General features: G+C 37.3%; 1 protein-coding gene across 2 annotated transcripts in view; it reads right to left on the reverse strand.

Annotated features, from left to right (window-relative positions):
• The window catches only part of hace1 (HECT domain and ankyrin repeat containing E3 ubiquitin protein ligase 1), a 164,767-nt gene that overhangs the window by 107,680 nt on the left and 35,458 nt on the right, over positions 1-21,629 (reverse strand). The window contains exons 7-11 of one of the 2 annotated variants that reach the window (XM_028797644.2): positions 16,369-16,451; positions 15,991-16,087; positions 9,084-9,185; positions 8,881-8,987; positions 694-844 (exon numbers count right to left, since the gene is read on the reverse strand). In XM_028797644.2, coding sequence (XP_028653477.1) covers positions 694-844; positions 8,881-8,987; positions 9,084-9,185; positions 15,991-16,087; positions 16,369-16,451 — 540 coding nt within the window. Of the gene's footprint in view, positions 1-591; positions 845-8,880; positions 8,988-9,083; positions 9,186-15,990; positions 16,088-16,368; positions 16,452-21,629 lie in introns of both variants that reach the window. The other variant, XM_028797643.2, reaches the window with a different exon arrangement.

The following is a 21,629-nucleotide window of genomic DNA, read 5'->3' on the forward strand; positions in this document are numbered from 1 at the left end:
TGAAGCCCATCAGTCTTGTACAGGGTTGCAGAGAGCCACAGTCTATCTATAGAACGTGTAAGAACCTTCTTTGGAAGGGGCGGCATACACCCTTTGACATTCATTTATACCAGGTAAGTGTAGAGATACCAGTTAAGCTGACATGCATATTTTTAGCTTTTGGGAGTAAGCTGGACAACTCACACAAACATGGCTGGAACATTCAAGCTACCCATAGAGAGTGAGCAGCTGAGAACTGAAAAATCTATAGATACGAGCATTTGCCTCATATCTGAACTGTGAGGCAAACACTGTAAAAACTGGCCAATCATGTTATCATTAATGAAGAGTAAGATGATATATTTTAAAAGTAGAAATGCTCTATAATGTTGACCTTAAGACTCAAGTTTAAAAATCCTATTACATTTAAAACAGGAAGTGTTGAACATCCTGTAATTTATTGTACTGTATATGTTCAAGATAAAATAAAAAACTAACTCCAGAAAATAGATTAGCATTACGCTGCACATCTGATTAAAGAGCATGAAATACAGAAAGAATAAAGAAGATTTAAAATTTACATTTTTTATTCATAAGTTATTCTAAACTTACTTCCTGCTCAGGAGTTGCCTGATTTAAGTTTGTATGCTTTCTGAAACTCATCTCTTTATCGTCATTAATGGCAATCTTCCTAACGTCATATACTTTTCTGACCTTGAAAACTTGACTTCTTGGAGTTTTGTTTCCATTATAACCCATATCATTTCCATTATTTGGTGAAGAAGGGCCTAGGCGGAATACATGGCAGAATATTCGGACAATCCTTAAGAGACTCCTCATCTGAGCTTCATAATTACTTGATAAACTGAAAACACAAAAAAGTAAATTCTCAATTAAGTCACTGGATGAAATAAAAATAAATAATACTGGTATTAAAATGAACATACCAAGCAGATAAAGTCATTAAAATTAGAGGTAGATTTTATTCTCAAATTCACCAGTAGAATATTGATTCGTTCAAATCAGGCTCTATTTACAATGTGTTGGGTATGCTAACCCAATCCAGATCTATTAAACTTCATCTCAAAACATAACTTGCATGTGAAGTAATTTTGCATTTTGTACTTCTAACACTTCTAAGACTTTTACATCACAATAAAATGTATTGTATACCTTTAAAACTTTATAAGCAGTCCATTGAATGAGTATGGTATAATTTAAGAAGGTTCTTTAATAATTCTGACATCAGCACAAGATGAAATATTTTTAGAACATTAAAGGAAAAACTACACTTTATAAACTACTAGCCAACCCGCGGCGTAGCATACGCCACATAATTATGTATTGATGGGTGAACACTTCCTGAAAGACACAGTTGTCCAAATGGGGTGGGTTTGAGGATACGACTGTAGGTGAATGAAAAGATGGAACTCTGGAGAGGGCAACATACAATTGTCCGTGACTGAAAACTGGAGGACCACTGTCGTGCCTCCACCTCCCAGAATGAGGACGGGGCTGGACAGCACTCGGGCGCGGAGGACGGAATGGGGGGAGAGGGGAAGGACGCCCATTCCGCCCTGGCCCCCCCGCCATTCTAGTCTGCTGATTTCTTAGTCATCTCTTATCATCGTTCAGTATGCACTGCCTGCTCATGTGACCGCCCCCAACTCCTCACCTGAGTCGCTTTCGTCTGTGTACAGTCCACATGCACCTGTGAGTCACGTTGACTGTTCATTTTGCAAACACCGCCTCAGTCGCTTTCGTCTCTGCTACAGTCCACATGCACCTCTGAGCCACGTTGACTTTTCATTGTTCTTTGCGGTTCCAGCTGCTTTTCTATATATAATCCACCAAGTCACCCGACCATGGTAGTAGTGACTGGGGGTGTGTACAAAGGACAGGGACTTAATCAGTGTGAGCATATGACCCGCACTTACTGGGAATTCCTTGTTCATGGGGAACAATTGCAAGCCCCAGTCTCCATCACGAATGGGGTTCAACGGCTTACCCACGCCTCTAGGTGCTGGGTAAACACACGTTGATCCATTCAGTGTAGCGCACGTGCAGCATCGGACATCTAAGGGCATCACAGACCTGTTATTGCTCAATCTCCCGTGGCTGAAAGCTAGTTGTCCCTGTAAGAGGTTGGACGCCGACCGCTTGGGGGTCGCGTAACTATTTAGCAGGAGGGGGTCTCTTTCGTTATCAGAATTAACCAGACAAACCGCTCCACCAACTAAGAACAGCCATGCACCACCACCCACAGAATCAAGAAAGAGCTATCAATCTGTCAATCCTCTCCGTGTCTGGGCTGGGTGAGGTTTCTCGTGTTGAGTCAAATTACGCTCCACACCTGGTGGTGCCCTTCCGTCAATTTCTTTAAGTTTCAGCTTTGCACTCTTACTCCCCCCGGAACCCAAAGACTTTGGTTACCCGGTTGGCTGCCCAGCGGGTCATGGGAATAACGCCACCGGATCGCCAGTTGTCATCGTGTATGGTCGGAACTACGATGGTATGTGATCATCATCGAACCTCCGACTTTCGTTCTTGATTAATGAAAACATTCTTGGCAAATGCTTTCACTCTCGCTTGTATTGTTGGTGGGCGGGGCTCTGTCTTGCGTGCGTCTTGCTTGCCATGGACTTAGTGAATTCTTAGAGTTGGTGGACATGGCTCTGTGAGTTGTTGGCGGGCGTGACTTTGTGAGTTGTCATCGTATCCCATGGTCTTAGAGTTGGTGGGTGTGGCTATGTCATGTCTATCCCATGGTTGTCTTGCGTGCCTTGTCGGATTAGCGAATTATATATATAGATTCTTTTCCCATTAATAATATTTTGAAAAAGGTCCATTTCCCATAAACCTGTATTGTACCTATATTCTATGTTTGTAATTTGACATTTTGCTAACATGTTTGATTTCTCAAAAAATATTTTGTCATTGCACCTCATTTTTAAAATTCAATCGCTTTAATCACTAAGATGAAATAAAATACAGTATATAGTCTGAAAGGCATTTTACTTAGTCTTACAATATTACAATCATCAACCTACTCTGAAATCTACTTACATTAGTTATTTGTAACAGAAAATAATATCTACCATATAGGTTGATAATATTATTTTACTTTTAATGTCCAACAATATAAGTGTTTAAACAACTGTCTAACTATCTAATTTTAAACTGCAAGGAAGCTAGATAAGACAGTTTTTGCTAACTCCTGACTTTCATTGATAAAAGGAGCGCAGTCTAGGTCAGTTTACTACTTAGTTACCCTTCTTTCTTCTTTGTTTGAGATTTTTTGTCCATTCCTTTAAAACTGGGAAAATGCTGACAAAGCTAGACTGAGGGGAGTTTTGCCTGGGCAGTTTTTTTGATGAGTCTAAGGAAACAGAAAGGCAATAAGAGGAGGCAAGCAACAGCATTCACTTTCTGACATTTTCCATCCTGAGAAGACCATCTCTCTTTGCAGCCATATTCAGCCAGGATATGCTACATGGCCCTATGTATATGTTGAGCTTAGCTAAGAAAAGATCAGAGTGTGACTACCAAGTGTATGCACTACCTGAAACTACATATCTAGCATTATCAGGCTGTATGGTTTGCAAAGCCACATTTTGCTTACTTTTTGTTTATTGCATTAGTTATACTATTTGAAGACTGAAACATCCACATTACTAACCGAGAATGCTAAACCGGATGGACGCAGGGACATCCGGCAATGGGCCGTGGCCGCAAAAGACGTACTGCGCAGGCAAATCTCCCCCCCCCCCCCCCCCCCCCGCAAGCAACAGGAACTGGATGGAATGCAACGTAAAATAAGAAATGCGGCATCGCGCACACAAAAACGGAGTCAGACCACAGAAAAAAGGAGTCAGACGCCGTTGCACACGAAACAGGACACACAAAGAGGAGGATTCAACAAGCCCCTAGCACACAAAAAAAAAGAAGCCGCGAGCACCACACAAAGCCCATTGGACACGAAACGGGACAGACTACGGCCATAGCACACGAAACGTACACAAAAACGACGATTCAGACCCTCGACCACAGTAACATAAATAACAAATGACACACAAAGCCCCATTTCTAAATGAACCGTCCGTATTAAACATACGTCATCTCAACACGTTCACACTATGCAGCATAGGTGGATCTCATTACAATAAGGCACTATTAACCGTTCAACCGCAGAAAAGGCTCCATATTAACAGTGAGTGCGATCCTCCTTATTACTTATCCATATTTATCACGCTCAAGAACAAACAAGTCATAAATTCACGATCACGGGTACAAAACGATACGGCTCGGATAACAGGACCAAACACAATTCACACTATGCAGCATAGGTGGATCTCATTACACTGATGCACTATTAACCGTTCAACCGCAGAAAAGGCTCCATATTAACAGTGAGTGCGATCCTCCTTATTACTTATCCATATTTCTAACGCTGAAGAACAAACAATTCATGAATTCACGATCACGGGTACAAAACGATACGGCTCGAGTAATGGGACCAAACACACGAACCCGCATGAAAAAAAACAATACACGTCGGCTCCAACTCGCTTCTCAAACTCTGGAAGAAAAAATGTCTCGGCTCCAAAAACGCAAAGCTCAACTAACACAGTTACAGAAACGAACCCAAATGGACAGACACACTGAACGTGGACGCATGCTGCGCGCGTCTCACAGTACTGCATCGAAACAGGCACGGGTTCAAAACGAAACACCTTCCATCTCAGACATACAGAAATGGCAGCGAAGGGACAAAATAAATAAACGCAGACGTCTACTGCCGGAAAACAAGCACGCGAGGCTCCAAAAAGAGAAAGCTCAACTGACCGACATACAAAAACGGGCAAGGCTCAATACAAACAATGCACGCCGTAAACTACAACGGGCTTCTCACACAGCACAGGCAAATCGATTACACCTATAAAACAACACGCCCCAAATAATGGACATACAACGACGCGACTCTCAAACGGCACAAGCAAAAGATACACGTCACAGACATCAACAACAGACACCTGCTTAACGCTTGCGCCAGTTAGCTGACAACGCGTTCAATAATGAGTCCACTATTCAGGAAAATTCATTGGGATTAATGAATGTCATTTGCAATCATTGTCATTCACTTAACTTCCCTGAAGAAACAACTGGCAATACAAGTAATGAATTTACACGTTGTTATCAAAAGGGTCAAATTGGACTGCCTCCTTTACATTCATATCCTGAATATCTACAGAAGCTTCTAACTAACGATGTACCTGAAAGTGAAATCTTTATGAACTGCATTAGATCCTACAAATCGGTATCCACTATGAACATTAACAGTGGCACTGCACATGACATCCGTCTTGCAAAACTGTTAATTATTGATGAATGTACAATGGCATCCACTCACTTACTCAACACCATTCATAAACTTCTACAAACGTTTATGAATGATAATATTCCCTTTGGAGGAAAGGTACTTTTATTAGGAGGAGATTTTAGACAGTGCTTAGCTATTGTTCCACATTCCATTCGCTCAGCTATTGTTCAGTGCACCTTAAAATACGCAGACAATTGGCATTGCTTTCAAAAGATACAGTTAGTACAAAACATGCGATGTCCAGATCCAGATCATAACAATTGGTTATTACAACTGGGAGATGGTACACTCACCAATACAGACAGACTTCACCCATATATTATTACAATTCCTCAAGCCTTTATCTGCGACGACTTAGTTACAGACAGATTTGGAACAGCAATCTCATTAGACCAAATGCCCCTTTTAACACAACGCACTATATTATGTCCAAAAAATATTAATGTGGAAAACATAAATACCCAAGTCATTGCATTACTTCCTAGAGAGACACAACTCTTTCTAAGCTCTGACAAAGTTGACTCTGATCACGACAATAACCATCTTCATTGACCTTACAAGTTCTGACCTAGAATTACCTTTTACACTTAAACGGCGTGTACAAAGAAATTTTCCAATAAACCTTTACACTGTGCCACACACTTTATTGTTTGCTTTCTATTTGCATCATCTACACCTTCACACTATTCTATATCTCAATCATACATCACGCTCTTTGTCATTCTCAACACCAGGGGTTGGCGAGCGAAGCGAGCAGGGGGCGGAGCACCCTAGTATTTCCTATAACACATGAATAAATGTGTACAATTGTCCCCAGCCTGTACTGGTACTCTGTCTAATTGTCTGGGGATACAGATGTAAAAGGAACTGAAAAGTATTGAAATACATATACTGTATTTATTTGAATGTTTTTTATTTAATAGTAAAACAAATATTTAATGTTTGTGTAAGAGGATGACACCATAAATACATTATTTCAGAAACATGAACAGGCCACTTAAAATTAAATTACTGGGTAAAATATTTATTTATTTATTTTTTATTTGAATGGACATTTAATGCAAAGTAATTTAAAACTACCGCTGCATGGATTTTTTTAGTGGGCACCACAAGAGAAGTGGACACTTTATTGTGTTACATGCTATTTTCATTAATGTGCATGGTAATATTAATGACAAAAAGACAAAAGTCATATAAGAAAACTATTTTTTAATCACATTAGATGTGTTTTTTCATTCTAGACTGCTTTTTTGCAAATTCCTTGACAAGAACTCTTATGTTTATTTTTTTGCCTGTTTCTTTTTCAGTAGAGAACCTTGGTTTGAAACCATAATACCAATGACAGCCGCTCTTAAAATTTGTAACAGGAGCTGTCATTGGTCTAACACAAGGTTTCTGAAACTTTTTAGCCTGAGGACCCAAAATAAAAAAATAATACCATACTTGGACCCAAAAAGAGAATGACATATAATAATACTAGTGTTATAGTGTGATCATCTCTGCTACAGATTTTGATTCAATGTATGTGTGAGTAGCAAGTACAAGATGATCAATCAACCATGGCCACTGATACTGCTTTTAGTGTACAAAATATACACCCAAATCCTATTCATTCACCCTTTGTAACACCCCGAAAATGGTCACATTCTAGTGTTGCATCAGTTATTTCATTTCGACAATTCAAACTAGTGCTGTGATTTCCACACCTTACAATCACATCTGTCATTGCCTCCTCTCATTCCCTTTCTTATTTGTATCTTTGCTTGTCAGTCATTTCAGTTTGAATGTTTCGCAGGTTTTGTCAAGGAAAGTGTTGGTGTGTGGAATATTTTTTAGATTTTCGCACCATAAAAAAAAAGCTGTCTGTGATGAATTAACAGCGTTGGTCTGCACACTGAAAAGAAGGTGGCATATAATTCGCACGGTCACATGGCAATCCATCACAAGCATGTTCACGACCCATACTAAGAAACACCAGTCTAATGGTTTGAAACCATAATGCTTTCAAATCGGTGGTCATAATTCTGATCACATGCACTTCCCGATTGGATTGGTAAATATGAATCGGTGGGAGTTATTGATTAAAAAAAAGGTGCTTAAGGTCCTTGGTATTATTTGCACACTCCATGTGGTTGCTATGTTCCTGATTCTGTTAGGGTCCACATAATTTATTGAGTACAGAGAGGAGAATACGGTCAACTTAGGACCATACCACAACAAAATAATGTTATATGGCAAAAGTAATGTACCCTAGCAGTAGCAGGTGGCAGTTAAAAACCAAAAACAATAACAGAACAACACGGTACAGCATTGGCCCATGTGCATTCACTAACATATACTACATACAGAAACAAATTATTCTTGTCACACAAAACAGGGGCTTTTTGCCTGCTCCAGAAAAAATGCATAAGAAATGTAAAGTACCATTGCTACTAAGTTATTTCTGTAATATTTCATTTTTTTCTTCAATAATCCATTCATGTTTCTTTTTCAGTTATGTATATTTTATTTTTATGGTTAAAAAGTTGGGATAGGACAAAGAGAAAACAGTAATGCATAGTTTGCTGTGATCATGTAAGTTAACGTAACTTGACATCCATTTCAGTCTAAACATGAATGTTTTCCCTGACACACTATTTTACAAATTTACAAAATTTGTATTAGTTCTCCATGACATTATGGTAACAAACCATGCACCATGCTTGTGTGAAGTCTGCATTTTTTCCACAAAGAACTCTGATTTTGTTTGCTGATTCCAAAGACATGTAGCTTATGCTGTTAGGTAATTTGTTCATGAATAGACCCTGCAATGGACTGGCACTTTTCTACAGGACTGTTTTCTTGCCTAACCCCCAGAGCTCATTTAATAGTCTTTGGCTTTTTCCCTACACGTTGCATTGGTCTGTAGCTGAAAATAATTCATGGCTATGAAAGGTTACACAACTTGAAATAAGTAATAACGGGTGGTTCTAAAAAAGATTTCTCTGCTAAGATCAGTCTGTAAAATAGGAAGGAAATGTTTAAAAACATATGAGAAAGGGTGATTGTATGGAAAGGGAGTGGAATAAAATTTTGTTTTCTAGATTTTTTTCTATTGGGATAAAGATTAAGGGGACTGATTCTTGGTTGAATCATGGTTTTGACCATGTGAGAAGAATATTGCTTTTCCTCCATCATGGACATCACTTTGCCTTAAACTATTACTCCCAGTGGTAAATATTATAGGTCTCATGCAATTTTTTTTAACTGAATGGCACCTATATTATCCAGTGGAAAAGTATGATGAAGGCACAACAAGTTCTGACAATTTTTATTATTTAAGGTGAAATTAACTTTTACCTGAAATGCTCATTGATGTAACACTGCTCTAACTCATTATGTATTCAATATATATATAGTGTACAAATATGTATAACTCATTTAATCTCTTAAACACTGTTAAAAACAAAATAGCTATTTGATTCCTATAAAATTAAAGATTTTAATATGTATTTGACATTGATTCAGAACACATTATTTACCTGAGTAACTTATGGCCATTTGTTGTTGCCACTTCAGCAAGGCTTGTCAGGATTCTTTGATAACTGCCTTCACTTTGCTGTGAAATGTGTTCAAGAACTTGGCGTAGCTAAATAAACAAACATAAAAAAACATTTCATGTCATTTGAAATCTACAAAATAATTAGGAATGCATATAAATCTATGATTCAGTTAAAAAAATTACCATGCTCTCCTTTACATCTTCATTTTGTGTCATCTGGATTAATGTTTGAAATAATCTGCTATGATGTTGTATTAAAATTTCACATGTTTCACCATACCCACCCTAAAGAGAAGGAAAACACAAGGCTCATTAATTTATAAATTCATCATTCGTATCATATCTGAATGTGTTTGATCTCTGTACCTTCAAAATTTATCATCTGATCATTAAAGGAATACTCTACCCAAAAAAAATATATTTTCATATGTTACTTACCACCCCATGTAGTTTGTAGTAATGGACAAGAAAAAAAATTTTAATCTTATAATTTCAGGTTTAATGAGAGAAAAGATATGAAGGATATTATGATATCATGGAACATAATGGAGACCCATTGTTTCTAACAACAAACAGTGTGAATACATTCATGAATAAAAGAAAAAAATTCTCACATTACTCGTGTTATATTACCCACATGTCCGTTACCTAGTCGAATGCTCAAAATGTGTAAAGCAGATGCATTTTTTTCTAAAACTTACTTTAGGTAAGTCAGCATAGAAAGTAAACAGGAAAGGCACATTTCCAAAATGTTGTGCTTCTGAACTGCAGACCCACCTCTCCCCCTTATTCATTGGTCAAGAGTCCTGTCTTCAATTCAAAATCACAGTTATTATGAGAATGCAACTTCTTTACATTCTACACTGAATTTTTCAGACATACGTATTACAAATATTTTAGCAAAAATATATGCATTTTGCACATTTTCAGCATTTCACTGGATAGTGGAAAGGGGATTATCTGACACAAGAAACATGAGAATTTTTTTTCACATTATTTTTTGGTGGATACAATGGGTCTTTATTACTTCCATTATATTATTAACTGTTTTTTCTTGTTCTGTATGAAAACATGACATGGAGTTTTGCTTTAAATGCAATTGCATATTAACAATAAACAAGTAATTAGACTTGAGTCTTGGTCAGACTACTGTGATCCCTCATGCAAATACTTATATTTGCTCCAAAGAGTACAAACATGGAACTCCTGCCCTGAAATGAGACAAGCACTCAATCATGGTTTGTTATCACCATTACCTTCCAGTAAAAAACAATGGTAATCCATAACTTTAAAAACCTTCACATTAAAGAAAAGAGCCAATTAATGCTAAACACAGAGGTTGTAAATGACAAGGAGCTATCTGCACTTATGATAATTTTCTATTATTTACGTTATAGTGTGATTCAATTTGAATGTATGTAATGCATTTGGAGGAGCATATATTTTACTGCAAATGCATTATATAGATCTTGTTTTTTTTATGTGGTAATTTACTTCATAGCACCGGGATCCTATTGCATCTGTATTTTTTTGCCCTTTGTCTTTCATTAAATTGTAATTGTGTCAAGACTGTTAAGACTCTCACCTTGAAATTGTCAAGGCTATTAAAATGAGTTGTAAGGTATTGAATTCTTAATAAATGCAGAAGGAAAAATAAAACCTGAAAGATTCTGAATGCTAAAGGTTGTTGTATTATTCCAAAGTCCTACAATACTCTTAGCTCATGCCAGCATATATTGTTGTGTAAATATCTAAACACTTATTTATTCACAAGTTCTTATCTATAAGCTGGAAAAATTGCTCCACTGTTATGTATCACAACATATAAGGATGAGAAGAAATATAGAAGCAGAGGTGGCTTTCTGATCATTTTAGTGCAGTCTAATGTTGTATGCAAATTTTGCCTCAACTTCTGAGACAATTGTTTTCGTCATATCTAGTTTCTGCTCATCTGGGGCCTCATGTATAACGCCGTGCGTAGAACTCACACTATAACATGGCGTAAGCACAAAAGCGGGAATGTGCGTACCCACAGAAAAATCCAGATGCAGGAATCTGTACGTACGCAAACTTCCACGTTCTTCAGCTACATAAATCCCGATCAGCGTGAAAAGTAACGCACGTGCACGCGCCTTCTGTCCCGCCCCAACTCCTCCCAGAATTATGCCTCTTTGAATATGCAAATCAATATAAATAGCCTTCTGTGAAAAGACAATGGGAAAAGCACGGGGGAAAATATACGAATTTCAGCAAATACCAAGTGGAGGCAAAGGAAAAACATACTATTTGTTGGTTTAAACAGTGGTATAATCAACAAAAGGAAGTTGATCGAGTGACAGAGTGTCGGAGAAACTCGAAAGCTCAAGTTCACAAAGTCGCACAGTGCCCGAAATAAAAAAGTCACATATCAAAGTCGCTGTGAAAAGGCGAGTCGTAGCCCACCATCTGAGTGTCATATGAAAGCTTATTAGGGTACAGACAAAAAAAATAGGCACACAGTGGGGAAAAAAGCACGAAATGTCAACTTTAATCTCGAAATTTCCACTTTAATCACGTAGTTTATTTTGCCATTAAAGTAGAACATCATAAACTTCATCTTAAAATCGTTTAATTTACTAGTTTCTCAAATCCCATTGTAACTAAAGTAGCACATTAAATGCTTTGTTCTGTATTTGATCTTCTATGTGCTCTGTGTGTGAATCACTACCTGCTTCTTAAACAGGCTTTCTCTTTCTCCGACAGGACACATAATCCATTACATTCGTGATATTACAGCTCTCTGAATAATTAAAATACTGAGATGTATACGTGATATCTTTTTCATGATGATAGGAATGAAAGCATGTTATTAAACATGGGAACACGGTGGCGCAGTGCTTGTTCATGTCTCACGCAAGAGGCTTGCTGCGCCATGCACGACCTTCGAAGAAATAATTTATTACAGAAGTACTGTCGCTTTCAAACGTACTAACCTCCAATTCCTGTCCTTCCTTTTCTTTCTCCAAGTAACCAATCACCACACAATCAGCTCTGTAATAGACGTGAAGCCATTTGTAAGCTTAGAACGCCGATTCTTCAAAACTTTTAAGGACCATTGAAATATCTTCGTAGTACATGTTTAATTATTCTATCTGTCTATCCTTCCAGTGTCGCGTCAGCACCAGCAAGAATACAACGCAATGCAGGAACAATCTCTGAACTAGCTAGCGCTGCGGCACCGTGTCCTCACATGTTTAATTATTAACAATACAGATTATTTAAATGAAGTTAAAGTTTTATCTATATAATATAATCAACATATTTTGCTGCATTTCATCTTAAAAATGATATCGTCATCATATGTACATACGCGCTTTATAAAGTGGCGCAGGTTGTGCAATATTATAACTGTAGTGCAAGTTTACAGTGAGGTAATTGTACTTATAAGTACAAACAGTTCTACAAGGAGCACTTGATGGACTGATTGAGTGCGTTTATAGTTCTTGGGATGAAACTTTTTCTAAACCGTGAAGTCCGTACAGGAAAGTCTCTGAAACGTTTTGCCTTGGCTCAGGCAGCGTCTGCTTCATGCTGTATACCGATAATTCTCTTTCCAATTAGCTGCTTCTGTGATTCCCCACTCAGATACAGTGATATAAATACTCCGACTGGTTCAGTGGGAGTAATATGGAAAAAGATGATCTGCTGTGGCAACCCTTAACGGGAGCAGCTGAAAGAAGAAGAAGATGCATTGAGAGTAACAACGCTAAAGCAGTTATGGTATTTGGAATACTATGGCTATGGCTACTATGGCTATTCCCTGGACCATTATATTGCTGCAGGTTAATTACAATCAGATGCATTACACTAATAAACAATATGCAGTTAGTTTCAGTGTATTTATAAAGCCGCATCAGGAATGTGGGTCTAAGAAAGAAAGGGTGACCACACAGGAATAGTAGCACTGCTTTGACGCTGGGTGCCGCCAGTCTGCAAAACCGAGTGGAGAAATTGCGTACGCCAGGGTATGAGGTACCATGGAAATGTGCGTGGCTTTACGCCAAGTTTAGGTTTTATACATCGCGATTTGAGCGTGGAAACGTTCGTACGCAACATTTCTGTGCGTACGCACCGTTATACATGAGGCCCCTGATATGGATTGCCCTTGTTAGTAAGGTCTGTACAAAATTTAAAGAAAAACAGATTCGAGTGACAGAAAGAGAGAAAAGAAGAACATGTTTTGCATCTGGATTGACATGTTTTCAGACTGAACATAGCTCTGACTCAAAATAAAAACAAACCTAATCTACAGTTTTGAAATATGGAGACCACAGACAGCTCAGTTCAAAGCATGGATACAGCGATTATCAATTAGGCAAATAAAACGGTTAACTAACATAATGATTAAGTTGCTATTGGGGGGTGTGGGATATGGCCGGTAGTTCATCCCGGCCAATACCCCCAGGCCGCCAGGTGGAGCCCTTCTTGCAACATAGAGGTGCCCCGAATTCCAGCAGGGCATCATGGACAGTGGAGTTTTACATCACAGCCCTGCTGGATACCATGGGGGCCTCCAGGGGACGCGGCACGAAGGAGCAAGGACTTCTATTTCCCCTATAACCCGGAAGTACGTCTTAGTCATAGCGACAGAGGAAATGACATACTTCCGGGATGAAAAAGAAGAGTTTTGATCTTACCTGGAAGTGCTAGGAAGTCACATGGACTGAGGGTTCAGAAGCACTTCCAGGTCAAGGACTATAAAGGACTTTGGGAAATCCCAGATGGACGAGCTGAGTTGGGAGGAAGGGTGGCAACGCGTCTGGGAGTGGAGGATTGATTATTGTAGTGATTATTGATTTGTATATGAGTATTGTGGAGTGGAGGTGCTCTTGATGCACATTATTGTCCTAATAAAAACAATTATTGGACTATCTATCTACCTATCTGTCACAGGGGTTAAATAAAATAGTTTTTTTTCTCAGCAACAAAGTATACAAGTTTATTTGGGCTTTTTTAGGCTTATCATATGAATAAATGTTTCATATTTTAGTATGCTTCTTCATTAACCTGAACTGAAACTCTGGCCTTTTAGCTTTTCAATGTCTGGCTCCCAAACATATGGCTCCCAGCCAATCTGATCTTACAGGAAACTAGTAATCTCATTTGTATTGTAATACCATTAAGTTGCCATTGGGCAGTATTTGTACTTGTATGGTCATCTCTTCTTTGAATAAGACAAGCAAAACAATTACCACTCATTTTTTTTTCAAAAAATAAAATAACATATACTTTGAACAGAATTCTTGTTTTTAAAACATTGTCTTAACTCTTTTTACATATCAAATCAGGAAAATTGAAAACAATAAAATTAAATCTATTTTATTAATTTGTTTTTAAAAGATAACCTGTATATTAAACAATACTACTAAAACAATGTTGTGTGGTAAAATAGCGTTTGTCACAATCAAATGGCACAAGTTAAAAAAAAGAGTGTAAACAAACTGGTTATGGATCACACAGACCACAATCAGAGTTGAAGTGAAATGGATAACAATCACATTTAACATGGCTGGAAAGGCAAATGCATTTTCTGTCCAGATATTGTACAACAATTAAATCAGCAGAAAAGACAAAAGAGTCATAGGACAGTGGCAGTGACCAGCTAGGCCGCAGAAGGAATGGCAGAAGCAGCATGTGTAAAGTCATGCTATCATCTCTTTCATAAGACTATTACACCTGCAGCATCATGGTAATGCATTGAAGTTCTTAATCGCAGCGAGTCATGTCACCTTCTTTTCACTTATTCTTGTTGGGTCATTATGTGCAGCCCATTCCCTCTGTAACTACAGTAGCTGCTGTGCATTATGCTATGCAGATAAATGCGTGCTGAAGCTAGGGACGTATTTTAATGACAGGTGTAAATGAATCTCTGCCAAATTAAACAAAAAGTTATGTTAAAGAGGATCTGTCTTCACATGCTGTCATAACATGTTTTGAATATTGATGCAGCAGGCCACTTTAAAATTGCCCAAGGGCCAGATCTGGCCTGCAGATCTCAAGTATAACAGTCTTGGTATAGAAGAAGATCAGACATCAGTCTATGAGAATATCAGACCTCTGTCTATGATCATACCTCAAAAATATGGGTCATGCAGCATGATAAAGACCACAAACACAGGAGTAAATAAACAACAGTGTCTTAAACTGACGAAAGTTTGCATTACGGAATGGCCAAGTTCTGACCTCAGCCCAACATACATGCTGTATGGGCGTAGCATGATCTGAGCAAACTATTCATGGTAGACATCCCACTTGTATAAATAAGAAGAAACAATTTTATAAAAAAATGACAAAATACTTCAAATGCTACACATTTTTGTACAGTAGTTAAGGGAATCTCTGGGATGAGATTATTGCTACAAGATTCTAGCAATTGCAAAATATTTAACGGTGTACAGTGTTGTATGTTGTTTGTTTAGTCTGATTTTATTCTTCCATTACAATTTAGGAGAACATTGCATTGTTGGAGACAATTAAGCAGGAATATAAAAAAATTCCAAATGGTTCATAATCTTTTTCTCACAAGCATATACTACTGTTACTAAACATCAATGAAATCTGAAACTACATGTCCTACAGTCAAACCTGTCTGCAAATTTCTCACTTTAGCTGTATTCCATACCTTCTGATCAGGGTGCATATTATCCATTCATTATCCAACCCATTATATCCTAACTACAGGGTCACGGGGGTCTGCTGGAGTCAATCCCAGCCAACACAGGGTGCAAGGCAGGAAACAAACACCAGGCAGAGCGCCAGCCCACCGCACGGGTGCATATTAATTGTTTTGTATTTTATACTATGATCTGATTTCACTTTGTAATTATTCATTGCCAAATCAGAAGGATGGAGATAGTACAACAGAAATAAGCATAGCTCTCCATAAACAACAAGTACAAACAGCCAAAAGAAAATACTAAGTTTAACAATGGAAAAATGTAAAAATATTCAGGTCAGGTACAATGATATAATGTAAAAAATCTAAAAAGCAAATGTTCAATACAATGATAATTCAAATTTTGTTTTTTTTTCTCTTCCAAAAAATCTATACCTGCACACAAAGGTCAAGTGGTGTAATTCCATTTTTATCCGGCAGATATTTGGCTCCTCTTGATAGAAGAATCTGAGCAGTGTCTCTCTGACCATGACTACATCAAAAAAAAGAAACGAGGAACAAAAGAGATCAGCAATACGTTGTGGCATTATAAATTTAATATGATTTAAAAATATACTGTTCTGTTGAAGATAAACTAAATTAATCCTACACTACATTATAGCCATACAATGGGACAGGTAAACTCTGAATCAACAATTTTACAATGTGATTGTTCACCTTTCATATTCTAAATAATGAAGGTCTGATTGCACAGAGTTGGAAAGTGAATTGCTGTTTGCATTTATATTAATAGGAAAGACAGATAGCTGATACCTGCAAGCAAAGTAAAGTGGAGTAGCTCCTGATACATTTGGTCTATTGATGTCTGCTCCACTGTCCAATAGACAAAGCACTGTCTGTTAGAAAAGAACACAAAATAATTACTTAGCATTGAGGTAAAAGCATTTACTGTACCTTATATAATTTTTGTAGAAATTGACCAAAATGTGCTATTTTTCCTGTATATATATTCCTGTATTGCACACCATATGGAAAGAGGAATATAAAATAAAAGTAGAGAATATCTCACTTTTGTTCATATGAATCACTGTGTACAGTATATAAAGTATGATTCACAATTTTACAACAATACCAATATATATGTGCTAGCTCCCTACTTCTTTTCTGTTCTCTTAGTTGTTTGGCTTTGGTCTTATTAGGCTAACTGTCAATGAAAGAAAAACAACCAATATAGATGGTGAAATAATATTAGCATTCAGTCAGAAACATAACACAAAGTTCTCAAAGATACTTTATTTAATGTGTGCTGATGTCACTACCAAATGTGTGAGATTAGAAAATGAAGTTAGCCAATTCTGGGCATGTCAGGAAATTTTCATCTGGAAATTAACAACTGTTTAGCAGGTATAGCTTCACCAACTAACCAAGGAATAGGAAGACCAATCTCTAGCCAATAAAGAACATATACAGGGCAGAAACCAACTTACTAATGGGAGCTAAAAATCTGGAGAACCAAAAAAGTGTGGATAGATAGTGTGGGCTATAAAAGTGACGCCACAAGATTTTTAAAAAGATGGAAGTTGTAAGTAAAAGAAAAAAGAAGGAATTATGAACAACTAATAAAAAAGGAAGAAATGGAAGTATCCCTAATTTGGTTACATAATACCAGAAAAAGAAAAGGGTCTAGTAACTTGAAAAATTATACATGAATAGGTGGGTTTAATAAAGCAGCTATACATGCTGCAGATGTAGAAATTGAATGCGAGTAAGCACTATTTCATGAATTGTTTTACAGTTGTTGTACTATGAATTACTTATGAAAAGGACACAATAAAATATATATATTTTATTTTTTCAAAATGTTCAACAAGCCCTACATGTCTCTATTAAATGAGAGCTTCACTGAATAAAAGCAAAAGGTCATTTCACCAGTTTTTTTATAAGAGTTCTTATTATCTCATAACTCTAAACAAGCCACATGCAGCCAATGTACGGATGCTCACACTAGTCAAATGTGGTCATTTTTTCTTGGTAGTTCTGACAGGTTTGTATTACAATAATCTAACCAGCTATAAATAAAACAAACATAGGCATGTTTTAATTTTTCAGCAACTTTAAACAGTACAAAAGACTAAGCCTGTAATTGGCTTCTTAAATGAAAAATTGCAGTGTTGTTCTCATGGTTAATATTTTATTTAAAATTAAAATCTGAATCCATAGCAACACTCAGATCTTTATTTATGACTTGATTTACAAAGCTAGGTGAACTGAGATTTCCCCAAAAAATTTTACCTTTTTCATCTTCAGCTAGTAATTAAAGTTTCTGTTTTTTCCTTGTTTAGTTTATACAAATTACTGCTCATACATTTTACAATGCTAAAAAGATAATTATTCAGGGAATTAAGAACTTCATGGTCACCTGAAGTCATGTGCATAGTTCTGCTAATTTACTTTAGGTTTAGAAATTCATCAGCTTAATGGAAGCATGTAAAGTAAATATAATAAAGGAAATAACAAAAGGCCTATAAACAAACCTCTAGACACACATCTTGGAACATGTGGAAGCCATGCTAAACATAGACATTAATTAAAGTACAAATCCCACACTGTGATCAGTGAGGGAATAATCATGGATGCCCACTCCTCAATAATACATCACTATAAAACACAAGTTCAGAATAGCTTTTTGGTATTCTGCCATACCACTTTTCCACAAGATGCCAGATTAATCCAACATAAAGCTAAGCAAATTTTAATCTCATTTTAATACAAAGAAGTTCTGCAGACTGTGTGGGGTTATCAGGCATCTATCTAATTTAAGTCAAGATGTAGAAGCATTAAGACAAAAAAACCCATCTAATATGCTGGATCATAAAGGCCAAAGATAAAACTGAAGATCAGGATAGGAAACAGCAGATGTATTCCTGGGACAAATGAGAACCATGAATTTGAGACTTGGTTCTCTTTCCATCCAAAATAAAATCAGAAATCAGTAAGCTTACTTCAGACCAGATGATAACAGAAAAACAAACACAATGAAAACAACATCTACTGAATCTAGTATAATTTTTTATATATATTTAAGTGTGCCTAATTACTACTATACTAGAGTTATACATCAGGTTTTCTGGGTGATATAATGCAAAAAATAACTACTCATGAGGTCCTCTATGTCTGTTTGTCTGTCTATCTGCCTGTCTACATGAAACAACTCAGCTTCCCAGTGGATCAGTTTTGTCCAGTGGATTAGTTTTGTTGAAATTCAACACACTTATTCTTCAATAATATTTGTCAAAAAAAAACTCCCATTGAAAAGCATGGACAAATTTTCAGACTTGTCTGTCTTAAAATGAGAATGAGACATTAACTATGTCTTGAGAAAGGGTACTGCTCAAGATTAAGAGTTATTTATTTTGTATACTGAACTTTCCTCTTTTACTAAACTGAAATCCATTTCTGTTGACAAAGTAGATCTGTACTGCAAGTTAGTGAAACAGTAGCAGACTGGTGTCAACAGCAGTGACTTGTGCAAAACCTTGTCACACCAGCTCACTTCTCCTGCTGTTTGTAATCATATCAGGTAAATTACAAAGTGTGATCATTTAATTCCCGGAATGGTGAAGAGGACAGTCCATTAAAAAATTGTTGAACAAGAGATTCTGTTCGAACGAAAAGACCAGAACTTTGGTATGACAATGTCCCAAGCCAAGATGCACTCAGTGTTTGTGACTTTCTGGCTAAGAAATCAATTACCATATTGGATCATCCATGCTATTCACCTGTCTAAGCCCCTTATGATTTCTATCTCGCAACAACAAAAACGACCATAAAAGGATGAAGATATTCAGACATTTCTGACAACCGGTGTAACGTGGATACAGTAATATCTCGCTATATCGCGCTTCAACTTTCGCGGCTTCACTGTATCGCGGATTTTATATGTAAGCATATTTAAATATATATCGCGGATTTTTCGCTGGTTCGTGGGTTTCAGTGGACAATGGGTCTTTTAATTTCTGGTACATGCCTCCTCAGTTGGTTTGCCCAGCTGATTTCATACAATGAACGCTATTAGCAGATGGCTGAGAAGCTACCCAATCAGAGCACGTATTACGTATTAAATAAAACTCCTCAAATATATTGTGAGCATGGGGGCTGTTTGCACCCCTAGAGGATACGGCCGCTCGTCTAAAAAATGCTGAAAGACTACCTTCACATTGCTCCCTTCCTTGCTGGGCTTACTTGTGGTTACTTTGTTGCACAATATGCTTCCCGCATGGTGCTTCGCATACTTAAAAGCTGAAACAGCCCTATTGATTTTTGATTGTTTGCTTTTCTCTCTCTCTTGCTCTGACATTCTCTGCTCCTGATGGAGGGGGTGTGAGCAGGGGAGCTGTTCGCACCCCTAGAGGATACCGACGCTCGTCTAAAAAATGCTGAAAGTCTACACCTTCACATTGCTCCCTTCCTTGCAGCTGCTTTGTCAAGCGACATGCTTCCCGCATGGTGCTTTGCATACTTAAAAGCCCAAAAAGCACCTATTGATTTCTGATTGTTTGCTTTTCTCTCTCTCTGACATTCTCTGCTCCTGACGCGCACTCCTTTGAAGAGGAAGATATGCTTGCATTCTTTTAATTGTGAGACGGAACTGTCATCTCTGTCTTGTCATGGAGCACATTTAAACTTTTGAAAAAGAAACAAATATTTGTTTGCAGTGTTTGAATAAAGTTCCTGTCTCTCTACAACCTCTTGTGTTTCTGTGCAAATCTGTGACCCAAGCATGACAATATAAAAATAACCATATAAACATATGGTTTCTACTTTGCAAATTTTCACCTTTCGCGGGGGGCTCTGGAATGCAACCCCCGCGATCAAGGAGGGATCACTGAATATGTTTCCACCAATTGCAATATTGTCTAACTAAATGCATAGATGCTGAAGGAGTATTACTTCAAAGGCGACAGTAGCCACTAGCGCATAAATGCGCACGTTTTTACTACAGGTTTACTCCGGGGATTAAATTGTCACGCTCTTGTGCATGATCTTCATGACTGTAAAAGTAAAAAATGCAAACAATTTAACAATTTGTCTACAAATTAATGGATATGGAAACAATTTCTTGAAGGCACCTGAATGTTACGCTATACATACGCTTTCTAACATGTTTCTAAACTTTCAAGTTACAAAATCATAGGAATAGGAGCAAGGTGTACATGAAGTAAGCTAATTTGTGTTTTCTATTGATTAAAATTAGTTTTTTTTTACATGAATTCATTCTTGTCAACTACTACTGGAGGTGGAGCAAGGATGATCACTGAACTCATGAAACTCATGAAATTAAAACAAGGAATTATATTAATTTTAGCTAAACGAGACTGAAATGATATATGCAACTTAGACCATTCATTCAGTGACTTTTTTCACCTCCACAAGTTTAAGACAGTAGTTTAGATGGGCTTTCCAGTTGAAATTCTTAGTAGGGATGCTCTAATCTGGTTTTTGTAGGATCAATAATGATCACTGATTTCATGTTACTAGAGGTGGCCGATTCAGATATCAGTTCTGATTTTTTTCTCTTTACCCTTTAAAATTTTCTTTCCATTGAGGTCCTGCATAACTAGACATGTAGAAACCCTATGTTCTATATTAAAGTGGAAACCTTGGTATTTTACAGACCACAGGTTTTACGTGTTATTTTTTTACATATAAAATGAAAGGCTTATTGTTCAGTGAACATACAAATACTAAAAAAATAAAATTCCCTTAAAACACACATTTTTTAGCTAATAAAACATGTACACAACATATTTATCCATAATACATATGTCCATCCATCCATTTTCCAACCCCCTGAATCCGAACACAGGGTCACGGGGGTCTGCTGGAGCTAATCCCAGCCAACACAGGGCACAAGGCAGGAACCAAGCACACACTAGGGCCAATTTAGAATCGCCAATCCACCTAACCTGCATGTCTTTGGACTGTGGGAGGAAACCCATGCAGACATGGGGAGAACATGCAAACTCCACGCAAAGAAGACCCGGGAAGCGAACCTAATACATATGTCATCAAAG

The sequence above is a fragment of the Erpetoichthys calabaricus genome, chromosome 3 (assembly GCF_900747795.2).
Source record: "Erpetoichthys calabaricus chromosome 3, fErpCal1.3, whole genome shotgun sequence".
Classification (NCBI taxonomy): Eukaryota; Metazoa; Chordata; class Cladistia; order Polypteriformes; family Polypteridae; genus Erpetoichthys; species Erpetoichthys calabaricus.